At 39.0% G+C, this 25155-nt stretch overlaps 1 protein-coding gene across 1 annotated transcript in view; it reads left to right on the plus strand.

Moving 5' to 3' along the window:
- CPXM2 (carboxypeptidase X, M14 family member 2) overlaps positions 1 to 17673 on the plus strand; it is an 80564-nt gene extending 62891 nt beyond the window's left edge. Inside the window, exons 7-13 of the mRNA XM_026065669.1 lie at positions 1636 to 1759; positions 3809 to 4005; positions 4860 to 5036; positions 5706 to 6003; positions 11046 to 11185; positions 12243 to 12342; positions 17420 to 17673. Coding sequence (XP_025921454.1) covers positions 1636 to 1759; positions 3809 to 4005; positions 4860 to 5036; positions 5706 to 6003; positions 11046 to 11185; positions 12243 to 12342; positions 17420 to 17673 — 1290 coding nt within the window. The remainder of the gene's footprint in view (positions 1 to 1635; positions 1760 to 3808; positions 4006 to 4859; positions 5037 to 5705; positions 6004 to 11045; positions 11186 to 12242; positions 12343 to 17419) is intronic.
- Positions 17674 to 25155: the final 7482 nt, after the last annotated feature.

A 25155-nucleotide genomic window follows, 5' to 3' on the forward strand; every position in this document is an offset into this window, starting at 1 on the left:
ATCAGTGTTTCAAATGGCCATACAGCACTTTAGCATAGGGTCTATTTGCAACAAACAAATTTTAGAATACCAAAGTCATCTTTCCTATGTTGTCAGATGGGTTACTTAGGCACATCAGTACTCTATACCCAAAATGTTGTACAGAATGAATTTTAGTGGCTTACATAGTGTTATCAATATTACACTGGAAATGAAATAAATGCTTGTCTACTTCAACTATTCCTTTTCCTTCAGCATAAATTTAGTGTAGATATTGGAAGTATCAGCTCAGAAGACAATATTTAAAAGACCTTTAAGAGAATTTCTGTAATCGTTCTTGACCCTAGTTTGAAATGTGTTGGAGAGGGGTTGGGGTGTAGAGCATAAACTTTAGAAATGTGCAGGACTGTTTGCAGACAGCTAACACATTTTCTTCATGTTCAGGGAGCCTGATTCAGATGTCTGCATTTCATACCATGAGAAAATAGAGCAAATTATCCTAATTCTGGCCAGTCATGTTTGTAAATTTTAACATTTGACATTTGAAGATTTTTTTGTTCATTTGTGGGGCAATTTAGGTTCCAGATATCCTTATCAGGATAACATCTGCATAACTCCATGGATTTAAACAGAACTGTACCCCTTACCATGACCTTCATTATGCACTTTATTGAGCTGTTTAATTATATTTTGGTGTGTCATGCCGTGTCTGTAGACATGATGAATAGAATAGATTTTGACAAAAGGTGTGTTCTCAGACTGGATTAGTTAAGGTTGTTGGCATTTCCATTATAGATTTTATTTTTGCTAAAAGAAGATAAGCAAATTCTGAGGAATCTGGTTTACTAGCTATTTACTGAAGGAGTGTATCCTGCTATGTTTATGGGAGTCTTTCAGATGACATCCCACTTGCTCTTTTGACCATAGCAATACTGCCTAACGTAATGATTTTGCTGTATGAGATTTCATATTGTAATACAAGAAGGTTGGGCTTGGTTTCTACCTAAATAAAGATGGCAGGTGTAATCAGAGTTCTTCAGGACAACAGTGTTTAAATGGATGATATCCTTATCTCTTGGCTAGTCCCCACATAAGGTGAAGGAGAGAGAAATCTCCTTCACTGGGCAGAGTGTGTCTGGGGAGACATTGCCATGCCTGTAACACACTAAGTCATCTCAAGTGACTTAAGTTTATTAAATCACAGAGTGTGCTGAAAGAAATGTAAAGGTGGCAAATTAGCCTCCATTGCACAATGTTTTCAAAACCTCTGTTTTACTACCTCTTGGTAGCATAGGCATAAATGTAACCGATGATTGTTGTTTTAATTATTATTATTCCTGTTTGACTTTCCCCCTTGTGTCCTTAATTTTGTGTTACTACAAAAATATCTCGTATGTAAGAACGATTTTGAACCTCACCAACACTGTGGTACTTCAGCAGGCAGCATTCAGCTTGTTTTAGCTGAACAAATATTATGTTGTGTGGTAGCATAGCCATAACACCTAACTTAAACATAAAGTTTTTACAATTAAAATGTAAACAGAACAGACAAGAAAATGATCAGCTTTCGCTACGACCAATTTGGAATGAAATAATTAATATTGGATATATTTTGATGATGCATTGCCTAACTATATGCCATTTTTTCTCTGGCAGTTGATGAAAACTGTGAACAAAATGTGCCCGAATATCACAAGAATTTACAATATTGGAAAAAGCAACCAAGGACTAAAGCTGTATGCTGTTGAGATTTCTGACAACCCAGGAGAACACGAAGTTGGTTAGGATTTAGTGTAATTAAATCTGTTGGAGGGTGTTGGGCTTTGGCTTTTTTTCTCCTCATTCTGTATATCCGCAGCAATTATCACTGGTGAAATTATATTCACAGCAGCAATGATTTATAATGTATGTGGGAGGAACTTTAATGCTATATTTCTAAATTGGGAAGAGGAGGGTGAACACAAATAGAAGGTATTTTGAATGTAGGATCAAATTCTTTAATGATAATTACCTTTATTCTTTACAATAAAAAAAACGGAAGTGGATTTTAATTCTGGGGGATGGATTTTAGTGTGGGGATTTATAGAGAGTTGGATGGAAATTTGATTTTTTCATGAGGTGTATGCATTGCAAGCAAAGACATGAAATCTCCCAATATTTTTTCCCTGGTCAGTGTGGGGATGCAATTTTCTATGGTGATATAATACCTAGCATAGAAACCCATTCAGTCTTTGGCCCTTCCGTGGAGACAAATAAAGATGTCGTTATGATACTGTCAAGCACAACTGTGGGAACAGAAGAAGATAACGTTTTGCTGCACTAAAGGGATACTCCAATACTTGTTTTTCCCGGCCAAGAAAGAGTGCTGGGATGCATTCTAAAGACATCTCTCTACTCTAGGTGATGGAGGGCTACATGACTATTTTTACATGTGGTTTAGATGTCTTCTGTCAGTAGATTTCTGTCTTCTGTCAGTAGATCTTAGACCAGCAATATAGAGTCAGATCAATGATTGTTACTTGAGTTTACTGCAACCTGGTAGGTCAGCCTTCATTTTCTGGGACTGCTTGTCGGTACTTACATAGAGCTTGGGATTTTGAGAGAAAATGACAACACATAGATTTGCAGGCATACTGAAGCTTGGAGTCTTCCTGTGTGAGTTAGTGTACTCCTTAATTCATTAAGTGGCATTTTAGTTCTCTATTTCCCAAAATATATCCTTAAAGATGGGTTAATCTGGGTAATGCCAAAGAACTGCAAGTAAGACCATGGTCATGTTCAAACGAAAAAAGTGTTTGGTTGCAGCATGCACTAGCTCAACAGCAGTATTTACCCATTCTCTACCTGGAACAGGCTTCATAACCTTTTCTGGGGACACTGGAAGACTGCATTCTCTGAACCTCTCACCCCCCATTACATGGCTGGGTTTGGGCCAGACACATCTTCCACACCGATGGCTGCACATTGTCTGCTGGCAGTCATTCGAGAATGGCTTTCCGTTTGCGTGCCAGGGGATTGCTTGGGGTTCGCTGAGGAAGAGAGTGGCAGGAAACAAGCTGCACCACCAGCATCATTCAGCTGTTCTGCCTTGCCCTACCTTACCAGCATCTGAGAATCCTGCAGTGAGAAATTGCAAGGAATGTAGTCTGGGCTAGACAAACTGTTCGGGTAGGTGGGATCCAGCCGCAAGCCGTGCACTGGACAGTTTTGGCCTGCTGTAGCAGGTGTTTGAGAATGTTATTATTCTGTTGTCCCATAGAATGCTCTTCTCTGAATAGCTAGCATCATTCCTAATCAGCTCTGAAGTATTTAGTAGTTGAATGCAAATACTATGGTATTCAATATAATCTTGACAAGTAAATACGGACCTGGTTTTTGGTTAGGGAAGGGAAAGGAGTATTTGAGGCCAGAGTTCAATTATATAAAGTCATTGACTGTTATCTTCTAAGAGTCTTAACATCTGTCCTAACAGACTACCTGTAAGGGATTTGTCATGTTGTTTTTAGACTAACAGAACTTTTAAGACCTACCTGTATTATGATGAAATTTTGAGTGTAATTAAAAAATGCGTTAATGGAAAATGTATCTGAGAAGCTTTGTACAGCAATTTCAAATATTACCGGTATATAAGCCAGTTCTTATGTAATAGCAACAGAAAAGAATGTTTGTTTTTTGTAAACTTATAATTTCAGCTATTGTTTGTTCAGTTAAGGTGTTTCTCCAACCCATGTTAGTTTAGGTGAAACATTTCCTGCTGACAGCAGTGGATTTTGATTACATCCTTGATTTGCTGCTCTGATTACATTTCTGTCCAATATGTTTTCAACAGGTGAACCAGAATTTCGGTACATTGCAGGAGCCCATGGGAATGAAGTGCTTGGACGTGAGCTAATCCTTTTGTTAATGCAGTTCATGTGTCAGGAATATCTGGCTGGGAACCCACGCATTGTACATCTCATTGAGGATACTAGAATTCACCTCCTTCCTTCGGTCAACCCAGATGGATATGACAAGGCATATGAAGCGGTAATATGGTTATCAACCTATCAAGGAATTAGTTTAGTGCTATAAGATTAATGAAATATGCTTCTGTTGTCATTACATTTTGAAGATCACATTTTTAAGCAATCAGAATAAAGTAAAAAATAAACACAGAAAAGCAAGCATAAGCCACTGAAGCATCTTGCTCAGAAAAAAGCTGTAAGAAACCGTATTCTTTGTGATGCTGACTAATAGGACGAAATGTGCAGAAAGGAGGGTCCCTAAGACTGCCAGAGCATACCATGCTGTGTACAGATCAATGTGAGCAGTGTTATGTGAAATGAAAAATCATGCAGTCTGTTTTGTCTGAGCAAACCAAACTATGAACATGAAAATTTGCATTCCTCTGCAGCTGAAATTTAATAGTGCATCTTAGGGATAATATAACATGTTGGGCATTGTAGAAATTCAGTCTGGAAGAAAAAAAAATGCAGGAGGAAAAATTGCGGGGGCTGTGGTCAGATGCACTGGAAAATCTTCCAGGGCAGTCTCTAGTAGCAGTCTAGAATACAAAAGCCACACTCTCAGCCATGAAAGGAATACATACCGTCTCCACTGCAAATGAGGGGAAAAACAGTCTTAAATAGAAACCTGTAAAACAACAGAGTATTTCAGCTAACCCCAGGTAATTTTTTGTTTTGCTTCACCTTGTTCAAGATTTCGTACAAAATGAAAAGTCAATTCTTCATTTCAGTTAATGAAACAGCTCACCCTTCCTCCTTTTTTTTTTTTTTAACTTGTATAGAATTATCCTGTATCAGATCCTCAGAACACTTTGCTCAGGGCTCACAGGTTGTCACGTTCTGAATGGCCATTCCTTTTTTTTCCTTTGTTCTAAGGGTTCAGAATTAGGGGGCTGGTCTTTAGGACGATGGACACAGGATGGCATTGATATCAACAATAATTTCCCTGATTTAAACTCTTTACTCTGGGAGTCTGAAGATCAGAAGAGTAAAAGAAAAGTTCCAAATCATCACATTCCAATTCCAGACTGGTACCTGTCTGAAAATGCCACAGTAAGTAAAACTGGCTCCAAACAGAGAAAAACAAAAAGACTGGGACAGCCTGAAAGGGTGAGCTTTACAAAATTTCTCAAGAAATAAGCAACTTGTAGGTGAAGTTACATATCTAGTCTAATTGTCTAGGCTTCCTTGTATAAAAGTGGCACCACAAAAGTACAATTCATCTACTTATTTTAAAGGCTTCCCTTAAGTGGAATGAACTGCTTAATGAAGGCTCCTCTTCTCCCTGGTGTACTGAGAGAGCCTAGAGGACTTAATACCCAAATTTTGGGAAGCGACAATTAGACAAAGAGAAACCCACTGCAGGGTTTATTAATCAGACTTCTCCCTAGGTTTGTAACATAGATGAGCTCTTTGCAAACCCAGCCGCCATACAGATTTCTCATGGGTTTTCTCTTGATATTCTTATATTAAAATAATATTCCTGCATAAATCACAAACATTAAGGTTGTGTTACTTTTTATGGGTTGTTGGTGGCCTCCAAAACGCTGCTAGCAGCCACCATGATTTAAAGAAGCCTTTCTCCTTGACAACATTTCTTGTGCTGGCTGCACACTCCAAGTTAAACAACTCCCAGTGGGACACCTTTGTCTCATCTAACTACGAAGGAAGATCATCAGATTTCACTGCTCCAAACAAAGCCGTTGTTTCCTTTCTTCCTAGGTGGCGGTTGAGACACGAGCAATAATAGCATGGATGGAAAAAATTCCTTTTGTGCTGGGTGGCAATTTACAGGGAGGAGAATTGGTGGTCGCATACCCCTATGACATGGTACGTTCTATGTGGAAAACCCAGGATTATACAGCTACCCCAGATGACCATGTCTTTCGCTGGCTTGCATACTCCTACGCCTCCACTCACCGGCTGATGACAGATGCTAGAAGGAGAGCATGTCACACCGAGGATTTCCAGAAGGAAGATGGCACTGTTAATGGGGCCTCATGGCATACGGTGGCTGGAAGTAAGTGTCTGTAGAAACTTTCCCTGTGATTCACTCTAGCGTTACCCTGTTAAATATGATAATGCCGTACCTGCCTCGTATACGCCGCAGTGGTCATGGTAGTAAACATGAACACTGAGAAGACTATTCCCCCTTCTGAAAGTCTCCTTTGTTGCATTTCGTCAGGTATCAGCAGACTGACAGAACTTGTCAGAAGTGCCCAGTAGCTTTTTTGTTTACTACTGATGTTTTCAAAAGTGCACATGCAATGCATTAGTTATTCCATGCATTTAAGACTGTTGCAAATAAAACATACCATGTGCCAGATAATCTTGGCCAGCATCCAAGCTGATTCAAAAGAACAAGCCAGTCCAAAACCACTAGAAGGAGGGAATCTGTCAGCCTTAGCCATCTCAGAAGGTACCAACAGAAAATATTGCAGACAAACAGCGGAAGTAAGCAATGCCAGGATTTAAATAATGGCTCCTAAACTGGCCAAGGAGGCTAGGGAGAGACTCCAGTGGCCCTCAGATAAGAAAATCTTGATTTCAGATCCTGCTCACAATTCAGTAGCAGATCAGCCCCCAATCACATTCACTTCAAGTTGTAAGAACATGCCACAGAATGCTGCTGCTTGCCTGCTACTGTCCTGCTTTTAAAAGGCCTGAACACGCTCACACTTAAATTTTGAATTGGCTCTGTAGGCATTTCTGCTGCCAGAATAAATTACTGGCTGCGTCATTCACCGTGTGCCCAAGCCTGTCACCCTGTCAAACAGAGTGAAAGGGAAGCTGTGTCCTGTAGTGCAGACGGAGCATCAGTTTCCAGGGAAGCCCAATTAGAAGCACACTTTTATCAGCAATAGGCCCCATCATCTCTATGTGCGCGTTCTTAAGCAATCAAGCAGACTTGGAATGGGCACTCTGCTGATTCATCACAGTTCTCAAAACCTGTTTCTTGTACGTTCATCAGTTAGCGTATTCTGTGAAATAAAGAAACGAGCTGTGTGTCTGCCATCAGTTGAGTGACAATAGGAACAACAACTGCAGCAATAATGGTAGATAGATGAAAGTAAGTGACTGTGCAGACCAATTTTTTTTTAGAGCTAGCTCTTGTTTGTAATTTGCAGGTCATTTCACTGCATAAACATTTCCAAATTTTGGACACAGCTTTTACTGCTTTTATGTTGGCCTATGTAAAGTTAATGATGGCCAGCTTTTAGAGGCTAGAGCCAGGAATTAAATTTTCTTTTCAAATATTTTTTCACTAGGTTAAAAAAGTGCTGGGTTTAATCCAAGGGAAATGAGATTGAACGGCTTGGATCACAAGCCCAACGCCTGACAATACATTTCTATGCATTCTGCAAATTCTGAAAAACTCAGAATGCTAACTTGACTGCTTAATTATTTAATTTATGAGTTTAATTTTCCTAAGTGCTATAGAAACACGATTATGAATCGATCCAAAAAAGATGACACTGGCCATGTCACTAACAGATACACATTAAATTACATTAAGTAATGCTCTACAATATAGATGCTGAGTAGTAACTTGGTTTCTTAGTAACAATTATATATTGAATTTGGTTCATCTGATTTGTTTTATTGCTTTGTGATGTTTCTCATTACATTTTACATGCTGCTTTCTGCCATTATAATAAAACTTCCAAAATTGTGTTTGAGAATCGCTAGAATACTGTTTTTACCTTCATACTTTACACCTTGGATTCTATACTAAACCTCGAATGATATGGTTTCAGACAGGCAGGATGATTTCAGACAAATCCTTCCAGGCCCCTCACCATGACTTTCTCCTCTGACTTCTGTGAAATCACACCTTTTTGTAATCTGTGCTTTCTGTGTGTACGGTATTTATTTCTCTGTGAGAGGCAGAATTTGTACCAAAAGTCATTAAAATTGCTGGGAATTTTCTTATAATTTTAATGGGTTTTAGATCATGTCAAAAATGTTATGCTGAAGTGTCTGTAACAATGAAAACAAGGAGAGCTTGGGTACAGTTTCTTGGAAAACAAGAAACTCCTGCTCATCTGCTTAGAGAAATGGAAGGGAATGATTTGTATGGTAAGGAGAAAAAAGATATGTACATATGTATATATGCATATATATAAATACATACCTTTTTTTAACAACTGATAGCAAGTTAACCACTGGCACATTACATTGTAAAGGGTTGTCCAAACATGATTCCAGTATCTTCACATTTGGTGGCAAAGAAGTGCTCTGATATTACTTCTATTTCTTTCCCTCTATAATGCCTTAACTATTTATATCTAATTATATACGTCATTAATCTTTTTCTTTTCTGTTTATTTAACCTTTAGCTTGATGTGTAACAGTCTTTCTTCTCCTAAACAGCTGCTTAATGTCTGCACTCAAAGTGATACACCAATATATTGTTTGTAGAAAGCTTTCCTTCATTTTGGGTACCTACTCGACAAAGAAAAGTTTGAAGTTGTCCATCCTCTCTATCCTCTCCCACCTGCTGCATTTCCTTGCAGTGATAATCCATATAAACCTTTCACTACTCTTGCCTGAGAAGATTTATAAGGGAGTGTTTTGACCCCTTTTCAGCACCAGAGTGTTCCTGGAGAAGTGTGTGCACCACAAATATCTTCCACAGATATCAAACACCTCTATATACCTTTGAAATTCAGCCATGCTGTTTTCTGCACATATTCTGGACTGCAATGAGTGCAAATTCTTCAATAATTTTAAATATAACATTGCTGTACTGGGTGAACTGCACACAGGCAAACAATGTATGAATTTTTTCTTTTTATTCCCAGTGTTTTCAAGGCTGGATTTGCCTGTTCACACACTATGGGGACAGTTGCTCTTGGCAACGTTAAACCATTTTCTTAAATACTTGTATTAAAACAGAGCAATTACTGCATATCACAAAACATTTCACAATAGATTAATCAGGATGCAATATAGTATGTGAAGAGAAAATATTTGTGACTGTTTCTCAAATGGAAGGGAAGCACATTTATGCAGAGTAGCATATGCCATAGTCTGATATTTTAGTCTTTCCCCATCAACAAATGTGAAAAGCTCAACATCTGTATTATATAATCCTCCTGCTCTGCATCCAGAAGGCACTGAGGGCTCATTAAATCCTTGGCTACTGCTGTATGGTAATTCGACAGGCCTAGATTTTTTATTTTAACTCCTTTCAATCAGAAATACTTAGTGAGTGTATTTCATGCTAACTTTGCCATTGTAAAATACAATAATTAATGATAATTAATAAGCAATTTTTCAAGTTTTTTTTTTAATTATAAGTGTAGGTGGATGATAAGAAAGAAACTCCTATCGTTTATTCCTCCAGCATTCATCTACTATAACATGTTATCTGTGTGATTGTGGAGAACTGATAAATGGAATTCCCCAAAGGAAAATAATTTTGAGAATCGGGAGAGAAACATGAAAAATAGAAATGTTTCAGAGATCTGTATCTAAATAAAATCTTCCCTAGCGCTCAGAAGTGTCAGGGCCTGGGCTTTGTAAAGAACACAGCTATCTCTGTAATGTAGTTTAAACTGCGGTTCTTCAAAGGTCAGAGGCATTAAAGCTCCTATTTTTTGATTACAGCATATTTCTGACAGAAATCCCTATTGCAGAACAATGGTGTTGATTCCAATCTTCTGCAGAGCTGTAACAGGGAGAAACAGAATATGTCCTTTCATTGCTTACAAACTAACAGACACCATATTATAAGAATTTTTACTGTCTTGATTTTTCTGCATCTCCTATCACTTTTATTACTGGAGTGGGAAAATAATTTGGTCTGAGAAAACTATTTATTGCATCAGCTGCTCTGATAACTGTTTCTAAGTAGCAATCATTGTGTGCACGATACTTTGCATCCTGGCCTTTAGTGTTGGATAAATTAGGTTAATTGCTCTACACCCATGCAGGCTAATGTACACCATCCCGTTTCTACCCAGGGCAGTCATTCGGGTACTGCTCTAGGAAAATGTGCTGAGGTTTCCTTCTCTCGGCTGGAAACCAGGTCAGTAGTTTGTTTCTGTGAAACCGATAATGTGGARAGCTATATGCAGAAAAAGAGAAGGGAGTTCAGTCATTGCCTCTTCAGCTGTTAATGCATAAGAAGGGTTCTGCCCTTGGAGTTTTGTGGGCATAAACTGCAGTACCTGTGAAGCCAGAGTTATTCCAGTAAAAATAAGAGCAGAGTTTGGAAGCTAGACCTTGAACCGCGCTTGTGATTGAATTGGCAGTCAATCTGCTGTGTGGGTGCTAGCATTATTTATTCCTGTTGGTAGCCTCCACTTGGGAGACAAGGTGTTGCATGCCAAACTGTCTATGTTTTGTGGCTGCTACCTGGCTGGGGCCGAGGTGGGGGGCCGTTCGGCCCACCGGTGGCACCCCGGCATTGCTGTGCCCAGCGCTGCAGCAGAGAGGGGCAGAGTCCTCAGCTCAGCTGAAAGCCAAAGCGGACCTTCATGGCAACAGCTGCTCTCTGGGAATGTGTCCAGGCTTCACGAGGCTCAGCACTTCCTTTAAAGGTGGAGCACAAGCTTTTCACTGCAAAGAGAGACCTTCTCACCTAATGTCATCCTGATGTGCCTCTGTATTTCCCATCAATATCACAGAGACTCATCTAGAACGAGGGTTTTTTCTTTTTTCTGCCAGAGCCCTAATTCCTTTAAGTTTTGTGGTGGCAGAATGGCACTGTTCTTTGCACTGAAGGAAATCGGAGATGTGATGCTGGGGTGACTAGTGGAAAGGTGACACAGTGGCCGATGCTGTCACACTGCAGTCTTGTGTGCTCTGTTTTAGAAACATGGGTGGGACTCTGCCTTTAAAAACTCTTGTTTTGTTAAATGCATGGCCCTGAGGTTACCCACGGTGCTTTGTTAGAGGAGACATGGCATTCTTTAAAAAGTATTTCCCTGTTAGATCTGCTGATTGAGTCAGCTAGATAAATATTCAATTTCTGTTATTTACTTTGCATGAAATGATCTGATCAATAGATTGAACGAGGATATATAATTATTTCTTTTCTTCTCCTATTGACAGGCATAAATGACTTTAGCTACCTGCACACAAACTGCTTTGAGCTATCCATCTATGTAGGCTGTGACAAGTATCCCCACGAGAGTGAGTTACCTGAAGAATGGGAAAACAACCGCGAATCTCTGATAGTCTTTATGGAACAGGTATTCGACAGAAGAATAACTTCTGAATAACTTATTGAATCCTTTCTGACTGTGAAGCTCTGGCTCTCCCTGAGTTTGCTGTGACCACCCATGTTTTGCTTTTGGTAGGGCTATAACCTGGAGGAGCCACGTTGCTTGTGGAGGCTTCTCCTAGACGCTGTTGACATTCTGCAGGCTGTTCCCGCAGAGCAGAAACGAATTTAGCACCACGTAGCTGAATCACCCCTTATTGTTTTAGAGAAGATTTAGCCTTTGCCTTTCATGCTGTACAAACACTGTCACTGAGGTTTTCAAAGCAGTCCAAAGGTTTCTGATATATTTCTTTCATGACTGTAATTATTTTTCTTCCTTTGGTCTGGTAGAAATTTCTGTGAAAACCTGCTAGATGGCTTCTAAAAGCCAAGCATAGCTTTTATGCTTCGTTTTCTACAATGTATCCCCATGAATTAGAAGCTAGGCTGCTTTGTGCAAATATTTCAACTGTTACCATCACTTCTATGAAAATCAGAAATGGTCTCTACAGTGCAATTCTGCCATATAATCCTTGTGGTTCACAGGCCTAATGTTCCGGTCAGCCTGAAAAGCTTTACAAAGAGAGGCTTCACTAATGATTTGCGGTTTAAATGATAGAAATTACATGATTTTTGGTATTTGTGATAGAAACCTTACCTATAAGAAATAATGGCATATCACTTCTATCAGGCTGTTTTAACTTAAGAGGACAAAATAATGAAGCTTGTTAAAATTTTACGTGCATGCAGAGCTTTCTAGAAATGACTAACTGAAAAACCCTTACATCTGCTGCTGTATCTGTTTGTTTTCTCTGTCTGTCTTTTGAACTTGATGCTCTGGGAATGCTAAAAGAATTTGTAAGCTAATACAAAACTAGCTAATGCCTGGTAGGTTAATAGTATTTCATAATGATATTTCAAAATTGTATGAACTATGAAGTAGGAGCAGAATAAACTTAATTCCCACATGGAATTAATGATTTGCTGTATCCTACTAATGATATTACTGGCTATTGTTGTATAATGTTTGTTTATTCTTTCAATAGGCCCATCGGGGCATCAAAGGTGTCGTAAAAGATATACATGGAAAGGGAATTCCAAATGCCATTATTTCGGTAGAAGGTGTTAACCATGACATTCGCACAGGTAAAAAATAAAATGTCAGTGCAAATGAACAGATTTTTTTTTTTTTTTTAAAGAAAGGGAAAAACAGAACTACATTGCCACTTTGAAGTCTTCTCTGAGGAAAAGTCAACAGGTAGTGTAAAGTCCAGAGAGCACATTGCAGAAGGAGTGGTACATGAGGAGGGAGTCACTGCTTTCCATGGAGCAGCTGCTTAGACAAAAAGAACAGAACAGAACTAGGGTTTCTCCTTCCTGCCCTCTCTTCCTCCCACTTGTATTACAGTATTGAGGAAGCAGCCTTGTATCTGCCCAACACCAATAGGCTGAGTAAGGCCATGTTAAGAAAGAAAAGAATCCTTATTTCCCCCTTTACTATGTAAAAATAATGAGAATCTAACCCAGAATGATTATAGCACTGATTAATGAAACTGTAGCTATACCTTGCTGTATGAAGAGTGCTTCTGTGACTGTTAACTGTTCAGAGAATTTAAATGTGTTAGAGTTTTGACTTAGAGATTTGTCCAGAAGAGGAACAGCTATTATGGGAAAGGGGGAGTTTCACACTCTTACGAGTCTCCTGCAGAGCATCACAATGTTATGAAAGATTTCAGCCCAGAGAATTACTTTTCAATATTTATAGTTTTAAAAAAATGCACAAATGGGTATTTATCATGTTTGTACAGTCTTGATCTATACCTAGATATGGGTAAAGTACATTCAGTGTAAACTCCAGGTCTATTTAAAGGCCTGGAAAGTAGTTATGGCACTTCAGTGCCATGTTTAAAGTACTGCTTTGAATAGATACTAGTAGCTATAAAACTGATAGTAATACCAGTATAATTGTTGTAGGTGGGGGCCTGGATGTTGGCCAACACCCACTGTGTTTGTGTAGGTGCTTAAGACACACACAGTCAATGTGCTTGTGAGCGCTGTCACTTGAGAGACAGCGAATGGGCTGTAACGACGAGTGTCATGTAACTGCCCGACACTCCAAGTGATGGTGGCACAAGGATAATAAGATGTCTGTTGGATGTTTAGGGAAAGGTAACAGCATGGTGAATAATCAAGCAAATCATATTGCTGTATATTCCAGGGTTGGTTTAATATTAGAAACAAGGACACTGATTTTATGTTTGTTTATACCCTAGCTTGCATTCTGGGTCTTTCATTGGCTGCATAGCAAGTGAGGTACAGTAGGTCGTGCTTTAGCATCTTAGCTGATTTTGATTTATGGAATAGCATGGATCTTTAGACAAGAGACTTCCAAATCTTTAATGTTTGCTACAGTTGATTATTTGAGCTGATAATAAATCTTGAAATATCTAACTTAGTTTACAATTAATTTTATTTCAGTGCTACTGTGTCTATTGTAAAAGAAAACATTGAATGACAGATATTTAATAAGGCAATAATGATTCTTCCTTAAATATTTCAAAATGGGACCAGTGGGAAATGATAACAGGAATAAAAGTAATCAGCTGTTTTTCCCTATTTTGGAAGGCTGCCATAAACTGTAGGTTGTATTACTCTGGTAACAGAATTACTGTATTACTCTGGTTGAGACCAAATAAACGGAGTAGGTGATTAATCTCCAACTCTCACTATACTGGATTGCCTCATGAAAGAAAAATCTCTTTAAATGACAGCAAATTCACATGCATATGGAAAGGAGTCATGGTGGCACAGGTAATAACTGACTGTTCAAAATCCTAGAATCCACCCTGTAACACTCAGGAAACTTGGAATTATTCAAATCTAGATTTAGAACTGAGCTTTCGTGGCTGAAGGCCATCTACAATTGTTAGTAAAAATAAAAGCACCCGTTTCCTTTTTTTTGTCTGTTTGTTTCTTTAAATAAGAAATGTTAAAGTTGAAACTATGCTTGGGAATCACTTTATAAATGGGAACATAAAAATTCTATCTTGTTTTATATAGATAATGATGTATATGTCATTAGTCTTTGAAATTGGAAAATTTATGTTGGAGCCAAAAAGCTGAAATGGCGTATATAACTCCACAGGAGGAAGGCAAATTGTCAGCATTCTCCTTTCATTTATACCTTTTTAGATGAAAAATGCAGCCATATAAAAACAGCTGATTTCCCTTGATAAAAAATAGTTTAAGTGGAAGAAGAATTATGGCCATTTTCTTTATTCATATAACTTTTGTTTAAAGTGAGTTGGGCTATAAAGTAACTGCTGTTTCTTTATGGTCAATGGTTAATGTGGTCAACTACCCTGTAAAGCAGACAAAAATTGTCTGTAAAAGCCTTAACATTTATTTGTTTCTGAAAATTTTTCTGCTTCTGTCTGTGCACAAAAGAATTGCACAGAAAGCGCTTTTGTTACTTTCTCTTGGAAGTACAATATTTCTTATGGGAAAAAGAGACTGTTGACGCTAAGCTGATAATATTAATAGGCTAATTGAAATCATTGATTCTGTTGAGAGTAAGGGCTTTGTGGAAGATTATTCCATTTTCTCCTGATGCAGATGTAACTATTGATTTAGTTAGAGTGATTACATGGTATTACGGTTAGATGTGAACTATATTCTGTAAGATAACCTTTGGAAAAAAGTTAATCAATTGGATGAACAAATGCACCTGGACACCCATTTTTCTCATTTTGCAAAGACAGTTATCTGGGTTGCCTTCTCGCTCCCCCTAGCAGTGGTCAGTGGACTTTCCATTACTGAGACTGAAAGGAGTTAGTAAATACTTCTAATTCAGGCTATCGGTGTGACAGCCTCCCTATATCAGATGGGTCCCCTCTTTGTTCCTGAGACAGCACGTATACGCCAGAGTTTGTGTGGAGGCACACCATAATCCTGAGATCAGGAAAGCCTTGAGCAAGATGGGGTGCCATCTTCAGAGGTGCCAGGGAGACTGAACTCTAGCGGCATCTTTCTGAGCACAGTTTCTTTTCACGCATGCCATTTGAATCCTTGGCAGAGGGTCATATTTACCATCTACCAGCTGCTCATTTTTGCAGTGCTGGAGCTCTGGGGTAGTAACATTTCATAACATTAGTCTTGCCTAATCATATTTCTAATGTTATAACTATTCGGTTTTATTGCTGGCTGCTTGTTCTGTAGAGAAAACTTAAGTAAATGTTCTTACATGTGTCGGGCATGCAGCACTATGGCAAACTTTCCTGGAGAGCTTTTTGTAGGTAACAGAACATTAAGACAGATTTTCCTTATGTATTTAAATTCATGACATTTGGTTTGTTTAAGTTTAAATGTGTCTCTTCATTCTAACTTAGGATCTAGCCTATCAGGCTCAGGGAGTATTCCTCTTAATTGAAGTGTTTTATGGAGTGTACTGATGCTTGTATTTAATTTATAATATACTATCTTTTTATTATTATACATTGTCATTTTATCTGAGTGGACATGGCAATTCTTTTCCAGACCCAATAGGTGGAGATAGATGTTGTCTGCCTCCAGCCTGCTGCAACTGGAGCCTATTGTTTTAGTAAACATATTATTTACTAAATTTATCTGTATCTTTAATTTTGTTTCTCTTGCCATCTGCTCTGAATTTTTTTACCTACTCCATTTAACATGATTTTCAAAAAAACCCTTTTAGTCTGGTATTAAATGCTGGGTAATGACAGCTGACAGAGGAACTAATGTCTAGTTATGTGTAAATTGAAAGGAGGTAAATAAAGTGCATCCTGCTAACAATTTAATATCTAGCTCTTTGCATCGATGTTATGCATTTACTCACACTGGCACACTCAAAAGCACCAGAACATGTGTGTCCAAGTGGTCTGGCCAGGATCGCTTGTGTAACACAGGTCCCCTGTGTCTCTGGGTTCCTCCTGATTGGCAATGACAAATTAGCTTTTGAGCAGATCTTTTATACCCTTCAGCAATTACCTACTGTTACAAGGGGACCCCTTGCCTCAGGATTTTGCTGACTTCAGCCTACAGAAATCTTAGGCCAGATTCAAGTCCATTGTCCACTTTTTGTCATTTTGAATGTAAGTTTGAAATACATATTCACGGTATGTTTTTCTGCTGGGTTAACAGGAGAAGGAAGGGTGTACGTGATACGTGGCAACCTTGGTGCCAACCTCCTGCTAAGAGGATGCCGGGTTGCTATCAGTGCTGCGATCTGATCCGTGTAGGCCTTTTCATACTCGCACATCAACACCTTCCTCGACTTTACCCTGGGAATAGTGTCCTGTGAACAGTGTCCTTCCAGATTATTATAGACCATTCTTTTAGCCCTTTTTTGTGTTTCTTCCCCATGCTTGCACACACATATTGATTTTTTTTTTTGCTTGATTTTGATCCAGTACTTCATATTGCCCCATATGTATTTTACCTGTCCAGACAATTATTTGGGGGAAGTAGGATTGTTATTTAAAGTTACAGAATGGTGAGACAGGAAATAAAAGTAATAATAGCTTTTCAAGATGGCATTTTTCTTTCTATTGCTTAGCAAGTGGATGCTGCATTTGTATTTTGAAAGAGCTAGTTACATTTGCAAATAGCCAGGTCCATGGTGCCGGTCCACATTATGTCTTGCCCTTGAACCAAGAACGTTCCTTTTTAAGTCATAAAAACAAATGCAGAATGAGGAAAATGTTTTTCCCATTTTTTTTAATGAGAAATGGGGCACTGTCGACCAAATACTTTAGGACTCTGCTCTCTTCCAACTTTTAAGTCCTCTCACAGTAGCTGGAAAGCTATCGGAGCATCAGAAGAGGGATTTTTAGGTGACACACAGCTTGGGGTGCATCCCATGGTGCATCCCATCCTCTGCAGCTGGGGAGTGGGCTTCACTAGATTATCCTAAACTTTTTACGCCCCTCTGGTTTCTGTGACTGCCTCAGGGGTGCCATGAGTCAGGTTGTCCACGAGGTGATCTGTGGGTTGCTGTGAAGGAGGGATGCAGGGGAAGTAGAGTGTGGAATCTGACATGGCACCCCAGCGTGCGTCGTTTAGAAAGAGTAGGAGGTCCCGTTCAGCTAGCCAAGCGGCGTGTACGTACCTAACTGCTCAGGTCAGGACTGTGTTAGGTAATGGTTTGCACTGCAGGCACCGAAAGCACTGTTCTGAAAACTGTCTCTTCTGATTTTTCTAATAGGAAGCGATGGGGATTACTGGCGTCTTCTCAACCCTGGAGACTATGTGGTTGGCGTGAAAGCAGAGGGCTATACTGCAGCCACCAAGACCTGTGAAGTTGGCTATGACATGGGAGCTACTCAGTGCGACTTCACAATCTCCAAAACCAATCTTGCAAGGATCAAGGAAATCATGAGGAAGTTTGGGAAGCAGCCAATTAGTCTGTCAGTTCGGCGGCTCAGGCAGAGGGCTAGGCAAAGGCGCCAGCAAAGATAGACTCCTGCCCGGTATCACGAGGCTTTCACAAGCTCTGCTTCTATCAGCCTGACTGTAGTAGTAGTAAGAGTTTCATAGCCAATCTTTTAATACATATTTTTCTGTACAAGGTCTTTCTGTTGGTAGAGCTGGATGAATAGTGGATTTTTCAGTTTGGTGAAAAATCAGAAACAAAATTCATTTCAAGATGAACCAGAATAAGCTTCAGGTTGGGGGGAGAGGCAGGAGGAATGAAAAAAGATGTTTCGAGTTAATCTGAAATGAGATACTTTGCCTGTGGGTTATTTAATCCTTTCTAAATCTGTTTTCTAAAACAAAAACAAACAACCCTCCCCCCCGAATTATGAAGGAGAAATATTTTGAGTGAGAAGCTGAAAAATACTGTTTTAAAAGTAAAAAAATAGTTATATCTTGCAATTCAAAAAAGTTTTGATACTCTTTACTCTTTATTCTCATGTGGGAGCAAAGCTGAGAAGGGATAACTTCTTTTGAATAGCCTTGAAATTTGTGTCAAAATTTCCATCCCTGTTTCCCTGAAAGTCCACCTTTTGACAAGCATTRTGTTTTTTGGAGAAAAAAACCTGAAGCAAATAGTCCATCTCACCTTTTTGGTTTTGGTTGTTTGTATTTAAGGATATCTTGTGATTCCAGAACTTAGTGCCCAGAGTGTTTTCTCCTCTGGATTTTTAAGGCTATATTTTTATTCTGTAAACTAAATCTAACTAAAAGGGCATTGGATAAGGGCCACTTGCAGCACTGTGGAATGGCATCTCCTCTGTAATCCAGGAGAAGGAGTCGAAACGAAGCTTTTCGTGTGGATAAAGCCAATCTCATAAGCTGTACGAGATGAGAGGCCTGCTCACTGGAATGTGCATAGTTCACAGATCCACTGACATCTTTTTCTTGATTCTGGCCTACCTACCCAGTGTCTTCTGTGCTCCTGCACACCTTGTACCGCTGTCTGCCCCCACATGTAAAAGATTTTGTGGTCCTCTCTGTTGTCTACTCCCCTGTCTTGTCATATTGCCACTACAGCTGCTGCTTTTCAGGCCTCACTACTCTGAGAGCTGGATTTGAGCTTTCTTGGCTTTTAAGTAACAAACTTGTACAGCAGGATAGGATTGAGGTTCAGGAAAGATGCAGATCAACTTTAGGAGAGAATGAACTAAGTAAACATTGGTCAAATCATCAGCTGGTGAAAATCAACTTTGTTCTGTTAGTTTCAATATTATGACCATAGCTTATACCAAATGAAGGTCCAGCTGTACGTTTTTAGCCAGTCAAAATTCTGTGGATAAACAAACATCTCTAATGTGCATGGTAGCAAGACTGCAGTATACATTTCCAAATACAACAACGTTTAAAACATTTTGATTGCTATTACAGTTCTTGCCTAATTTGATATGATTCTCCATTCACCAAAGTATCCTTCAAAACTGAGGAAAAATAAACTGCAAGTAGAAAACTTACTGTGAAAATACAGTTTGTCATCTGTATTTCAGTTCTTTTTTACTTATCAACAAAGAATCTTGTAAACACATAAAAGGCAAAAGTTTGCAGAGTGAATAATGTAAGCATGAACCCTTGCATACTAAGTAGTCCTTTTCTTAATTATTTTTAGACAATTCCAGCCTATACTTGTTCTGCAGATACCATTAAATAACAGCAATGTACTTGACAGCAAGGGCACAAAGAAAGTAGCAGGGTTCGCACATAATTTTGTATAACTGAAATTATGGAACTCCAGCTCCCTGCATCATTTAAATTAAATAATAGAGGTAAACAAATAATCCAATCGTTACATTAACATTTTGAATTATATTTTACTTACTTCACCCTGTTCACCACCCTTACAACATTCTATGTGCCATGTATTTTTGTACTCAAAATGTTGCAGCAAAGTTATCAAAAAGGTTTTTTAGCATCTGAGAAGGTAATAGTGATGTCATTTTTTGCCCAGGCAGTGATGAGAAATAGTTTCGGAATATGGGGTAATGACAGTAAACAAGTATTCCTGCTATTTTATCAGTGGTTTAATTACTTTGTCTTATTCTTTGGCATGTGTAGCTTTCCTTATCACCACAGTAGATCGAGGCTGCACAGATTTTCTGTGCTATGAACTGGTGGAGTTTCTTAGGTGGTTTCTTTCTGGAGTCCCACGAACGTTCCCTTGTCATCTTGCTGGCAGTAGTTTGCATGCACAGGCAAACAAGGAAGCAATCAGCCAAATTAAAATCACTCTGCTAATCAGATTGAAGCTGGAAACCACTAAGCTGGACAATTTTAGTCCAGACAGGTCAATTCTTACTCTCTGGAAATAGTGTTTCAAGCTGTCTTCAGAATTACTTTACAGTCCTAAAGGTCCCTATGCTCTGTTCTCAGGTATGAGGTTATCTGGACAAGAAGAAGATGTGTTTTGTTCAATAGTAAGTGGATTTGATGGGAAATTCTGTGAAGTCTATTAGCTAAAATTAGATGTACTCTGATTGCTGAAAACCTCAGTAACATCAGAGGCCTAAGGTAGCGGCCTTGGCCATGATTAGTGCTTACACATGGTAGAGCACGGCAGAACTATGACTAATGCAGGTGACCTTATTCCATTTTAGTTCGGGCACTGCTAAAAGCTAATAGGAATCAAGCCTGCCAGTGTGTATTTGTCTGTGCAGTTTATTACTATTGATTGTTCAGGACTTTTAGACTGGAAAACGCTCAGGTTCAATGGACTTTTACTACTAACTTCAAGTCTGTGAATATCTTAGCCCAAGATATCCTTGTGCTAAGCACATCTTGTGCTAAGATATTCACACACTTGTGCACTTATTCTTGTGCTTATGTGTGCTCTGAATGTAATAATACTGAACTGAGAAGTTCGCTGTTTACTGCTATAGTCATGCGCTTAGGAGTTAAAATATTCATTTTCTTTGTAATGCCTGGCAGTGCTATTCAATCTCTAGATAGGGCCAAACCACAAGCCAATAAAACCAGATACCAGTATTTTCTATTTATCTACCTTTTCTGTGTCTTTAGAATAGGTAATTTTTCTAACTTCTGTGCTTTTTATCTCGTTTCCTTTCAGTGTTGTGGGAAAAGAGGGCAACCTTGCAGAAAAGACCGAAAATAAAACTTGAGGATGTATACACTCCTTTTATAATCACGGATCCATTTTAAGAGCTACATATATGAGCACTTCCCTAAGCTTTGATCTTTCCTGATACAAAAGAAAAAAATATAATCTTTTCCAAGTAATAAGAGATTCAGCTACACAATCTCACCCACACAGTAAAGGTTAAATAAATAAAAGACTAAACCAGGACATATTTCCCCTTCCTTGATAATACCAGCCATCAATCATCTGTTCATTTGCAAAGCCGTGACAATCATAAAATACAGTGTGAGCTGGATGGCTTCTTGTTGAGTATCCATGTCCTGCTATCCAGTTATTCATTTTTCATCTGTTTAATTACCGTTATCTTTATCACTGTGTATCTCAGTTTTTCTCATCCATGGTAGTAACTACACATATTTACAAGTACACTAACTTCTTGAAGACAGATCTCAGTATATGCAAATCAGCATGGGAATGCTGAAGCCAATGAAACAATATCTACTTACACATATTGATGCGAGTGCTGGTGGACACCAAGTTAAGTATGAGGCAGCAATGTGCCCTTGTGGCCAAGAAGGCCAATGGTATCCTGGGCTGCATCAGAAAGAGTGTTGCCAGCAGGTCGAGGGAGGTGATTCTCCCCCTCTACTCAGCCCTGGTGAGGCCACATCTAGAGTACTGCGTCCAGTTCTGGGCTCCCCAGTACAAGAGGGATGTGGCACTACTGGAGCAAGTCCAGCGAAGGGCCACAAAGATGATTAGGGGACTGGAGCATCTCTCTTATGAGGAAAGGCTGAGAGAGCTGGGCCTGTTTAGCTTGGAGAAGAGAAGGCTGAGAGGAGATCTTATCAATGTGTACAAGTATCTGAAGGGAGGGTGTCGAGAGGATGGGGCCAGACTCTTTTCAGTGGTGACGAGCGACAGGACGCGAGGCAATGGGCACAAACTGAAACACAGACACTTCCATCTTAACATGAGGAAAAACTTTTTCACTGTGAGGGTGACAGAGCACTGGAACAGGTTGCCCCGAGAGGTGGTGGAGTCTCCTTCTCTGGAGATATTCAAAACGCGCCTGGATGCAATCCTGTGCAATGTGCTCTAGGTGACCCTGCTTGAGCAGGGGGGTTGGACTAGATGATCTCCAGAGGTCCCTTCCAACCTCAGTGATTCTGTGATTCTGTACTGAATCTTCATAATATCTAATCCAAATTTAATCTGCTGTCTACAGAAGACTATGTTACCTGTATTTGAGTATCCATTCTATTAGGACGTTGAGCTCTGTGCGAGAAAAACACACTGATAACAATGAATGTAAATGAAGTTAGCAATTATGTTGGTGAAGAAATGCAATGTTCTGTTGGATATTTTAAGCTTGTTGCATCTTTTCAGTTTCTTTCACAAACTACTTTCCCTTCCTCTGTCTATGTATATTATGTTTTTTTCTTTTGCTTTAGCTCATTATTTTCAGTGAATCGGGGATATCTTTCTGAAGTCTGTGTATTTTAGCAGTCAGTGATAGAGTTATGTGGCCAGATTTACTTGCCTCTTTTATCATTCTAGAGCAGGCGCTTGACCTTTTTGAGAAACACCTGAGTGAAGATGAGTTGAAACAAGTGGTTTCACACCAAAGACTTTCATTAGTTAACTTTTAAAAATTGGCATCTCATATGTTTGCTATGGGACTGCGCTAGCTGCTAACGCCTATATGTGGAATCCAAAGTGCCTGTTTACCGTTTATCTTCGTACTCAGTCTCAGTAGGAAGTCAGTGAGATTACAGACACAAGCCCGAGCTAAGGAAGTGTGGTAGTGTCACCTCCTGCTTCAGCATACTGCTGCAGTCCTTACCGGAAGATTATATGTGTTTATAGGTTTCAGGTGGTTAACTTAAAGATTTTTAGGTCTTTATTCTAGTATTTCCTTAATTTTTCAAGCTTGAGTCACATCTGTACCCTTACTATAATGTGTTTACCAGACCTAAATTTCTTTTTAAAGGTCATTTAACTTGAGATTACTTTTTTTTTTTAATCTCACTTTGACACTGTAATATGTTTTTTGAGCAGTGAAATTTGAGTTCAGTGAAGCCATCACGGTGACTACAATCTTGTGCCTGGAACGATAAGTCACTAACTCACCTTTCTCTGCCATCTTCCACTGATACAGCCCTCATTTTACCTCATGTATTGCCAGTTTGAGTCTTAGGTGACTTACAAACCCACCAAGTCCGCAGTCAGATTTTCAGGGCACTTTGTTTGTGAGCTTTAAGTCAAATGGGGTAGCTCTCCTGTCCTCTTTGCTTGCCAAGTGACCCAATTTATTTGATGGAGATTTGGATTACAGCTTCACACGTAATTTTAAAAACAGTGCTCTCATGCTCATTATATGTTTCTTGCTCATTAGGCAGCAAAAGGAACTTTTTACACCTTTCATCACTTCTAGAGAGGCTGTATTTACTAGACTAATTTGGGGATAACATTTCAATTCATTACTGTCTGAAATGAACACATTTGCTGCTCATTTTCTGCAGGCAAGTATACCTTTATTCCTTCTGAACCAACATAAAAGCAACACAACTGCATATTACTGAGTACGAGTGATGATGCATACTAAAATTTAATTTCAGCAGTTTTTCTTTAGACACTCTTAAATATTTGAGGATAAAATCTGTCAAAATATCAGGTGAAAAACTGCATCTCCAATGTTCAGAAGTTATTCAGGAGCTGCTCACCTTTAGTGATCCTAAAAAGTTGCGGGTTTTTGTACTTAAAAACATGCAAAAGTAGGAAGGCTTCTAAATCCTATTTATGTCAATAGAAAATGGCAAGAATGGCATTTTGAAAAGCCTGTTAAAAATATTTAGGCAGGGAGTTAAAGGTACTTTATAGCTGCACATTTGCATACTTATTTGCGTTTTCAGGTATATGAGTACCTTTAATAATCTGACACAGAGGCCAGACTCGGAGAGGTTAAATCCGCCTTCCCCTCCCCTGTGCCTGGCGTTCTGTATGGCCTGGTTTAAACAACATCCCACAGAGTTTTCTGCTCCGGTGACTTTGCTCCACTCTCTTTACCAAACTGATCTTCAGAGACCCTTCAAGCACTTCTCTCTCTCCATTACGCAGACTTTGAGATGAAGGTGGAATGTGGGTCATCTGAGCACGGCTGAAGTGCTGGAGTCACGCTTGGATATGGCACCTGGGCTCTTGGGGTGCGTCAGTGCTCCTGAAACTGTTACTGTTCTCCAGCAAAATATTCCCAAGGAGCATTGCCCCGCTCTGCAAATGCCCGCTCTTTCAGCTTAGTGCTATTTTGCGAGAAAGCGTGGACAAGTTAGAGAGATTTGTTTTCCTGGTCAGGACATAGATGAAGAAAAATCTGAAAGACTGACAAACAACAAATGTTAAAAAGAAAAAAAATGTTAAATGATAGCTCCAGAAGAAATATTTTGTATTCAGGTTTTATAATTTTTGTGAGACTTTATAAAGAAGTTATAGGTGTATTTAAAGATTGTTATCTTGCAACACCAATGAATCCCATGGCAAAAGCCACTTCTCCTCAGTGGGTTAAATAGTAAATCAGTCTGCACTTTGCTCTATGCTGAGAAGTTGTGATGTTCAGTGTAAACGGGGGCTGAAAGCAGCTGAATCGTACCCTCTCATGGGGTAAAGGATCAATGTGCACAAAGTGAATTTCAAGGCCAGCAAAAGGGATATGGAGTAGGACCTATCCAGACCTAAAGAAATATATGAACGCAGGGAGCCAGGATGTGGCTTCAAGCATGGCAGCTTGATAAGTGCCCAGATGGTGGGAACCCAACCAGGCTTGTGTTAACACATCAGTTTAAAAATAGATATACAGAATGGGCTGTTCCATGAGAATGAGCGTGAAAACTCAAATCATTTTAGCTAAGTCAAGTTTTCAAAATTTCACCTTCTGCCAGCAAAACAAGCAAAAATGCCCTCTGCACATTTGAAGTAATATTTATGAATAGTAATACCAATTTGTGATTATTAAAATAAAGCTTTCTCTTTTCTCTTGAATTCTTTTCTGTTCAAATCTGTATTGTATTTTCTGAAATACAAATGTTGTTTTTAGAGGAAGCAGTTAGTAATGATTCCCTCCTATCATTATATTCAGTAATATCAACCACCTGATATTTTAATTAATTCTAATCATTAAATGTCACTTAATTTGTAGCAGCTGTTTTTTAGAATTCAATACACCAGTTATGTCAACATCACAATCCTTCTTGTTCACTCAATACTATCCCGAGAGCAACAGAAAAGAGCTTTCAGGGCAAACCATCATTTAAAGATCTAACAAAATTCCGCTAGCCTTATTGTCAGCAAGTAGAAATATGAAAAATGGAATTAGTTTC

This window comes from Apteryx rowi, unplaced genomic scaffold, assembly GCF_003343035.1.
Source record: "Apteryx rowi isolate R43461 unplaced genomic scaffold, aptRow1 scaffold_23, whole genome shotgun sequence".
NCBI classification, from domain to species: Eukaryota; Metazoa; Chordata; class Aves; order Apterygiformes; family Apterygidae; genus Apteryx; species Apteryx rowi.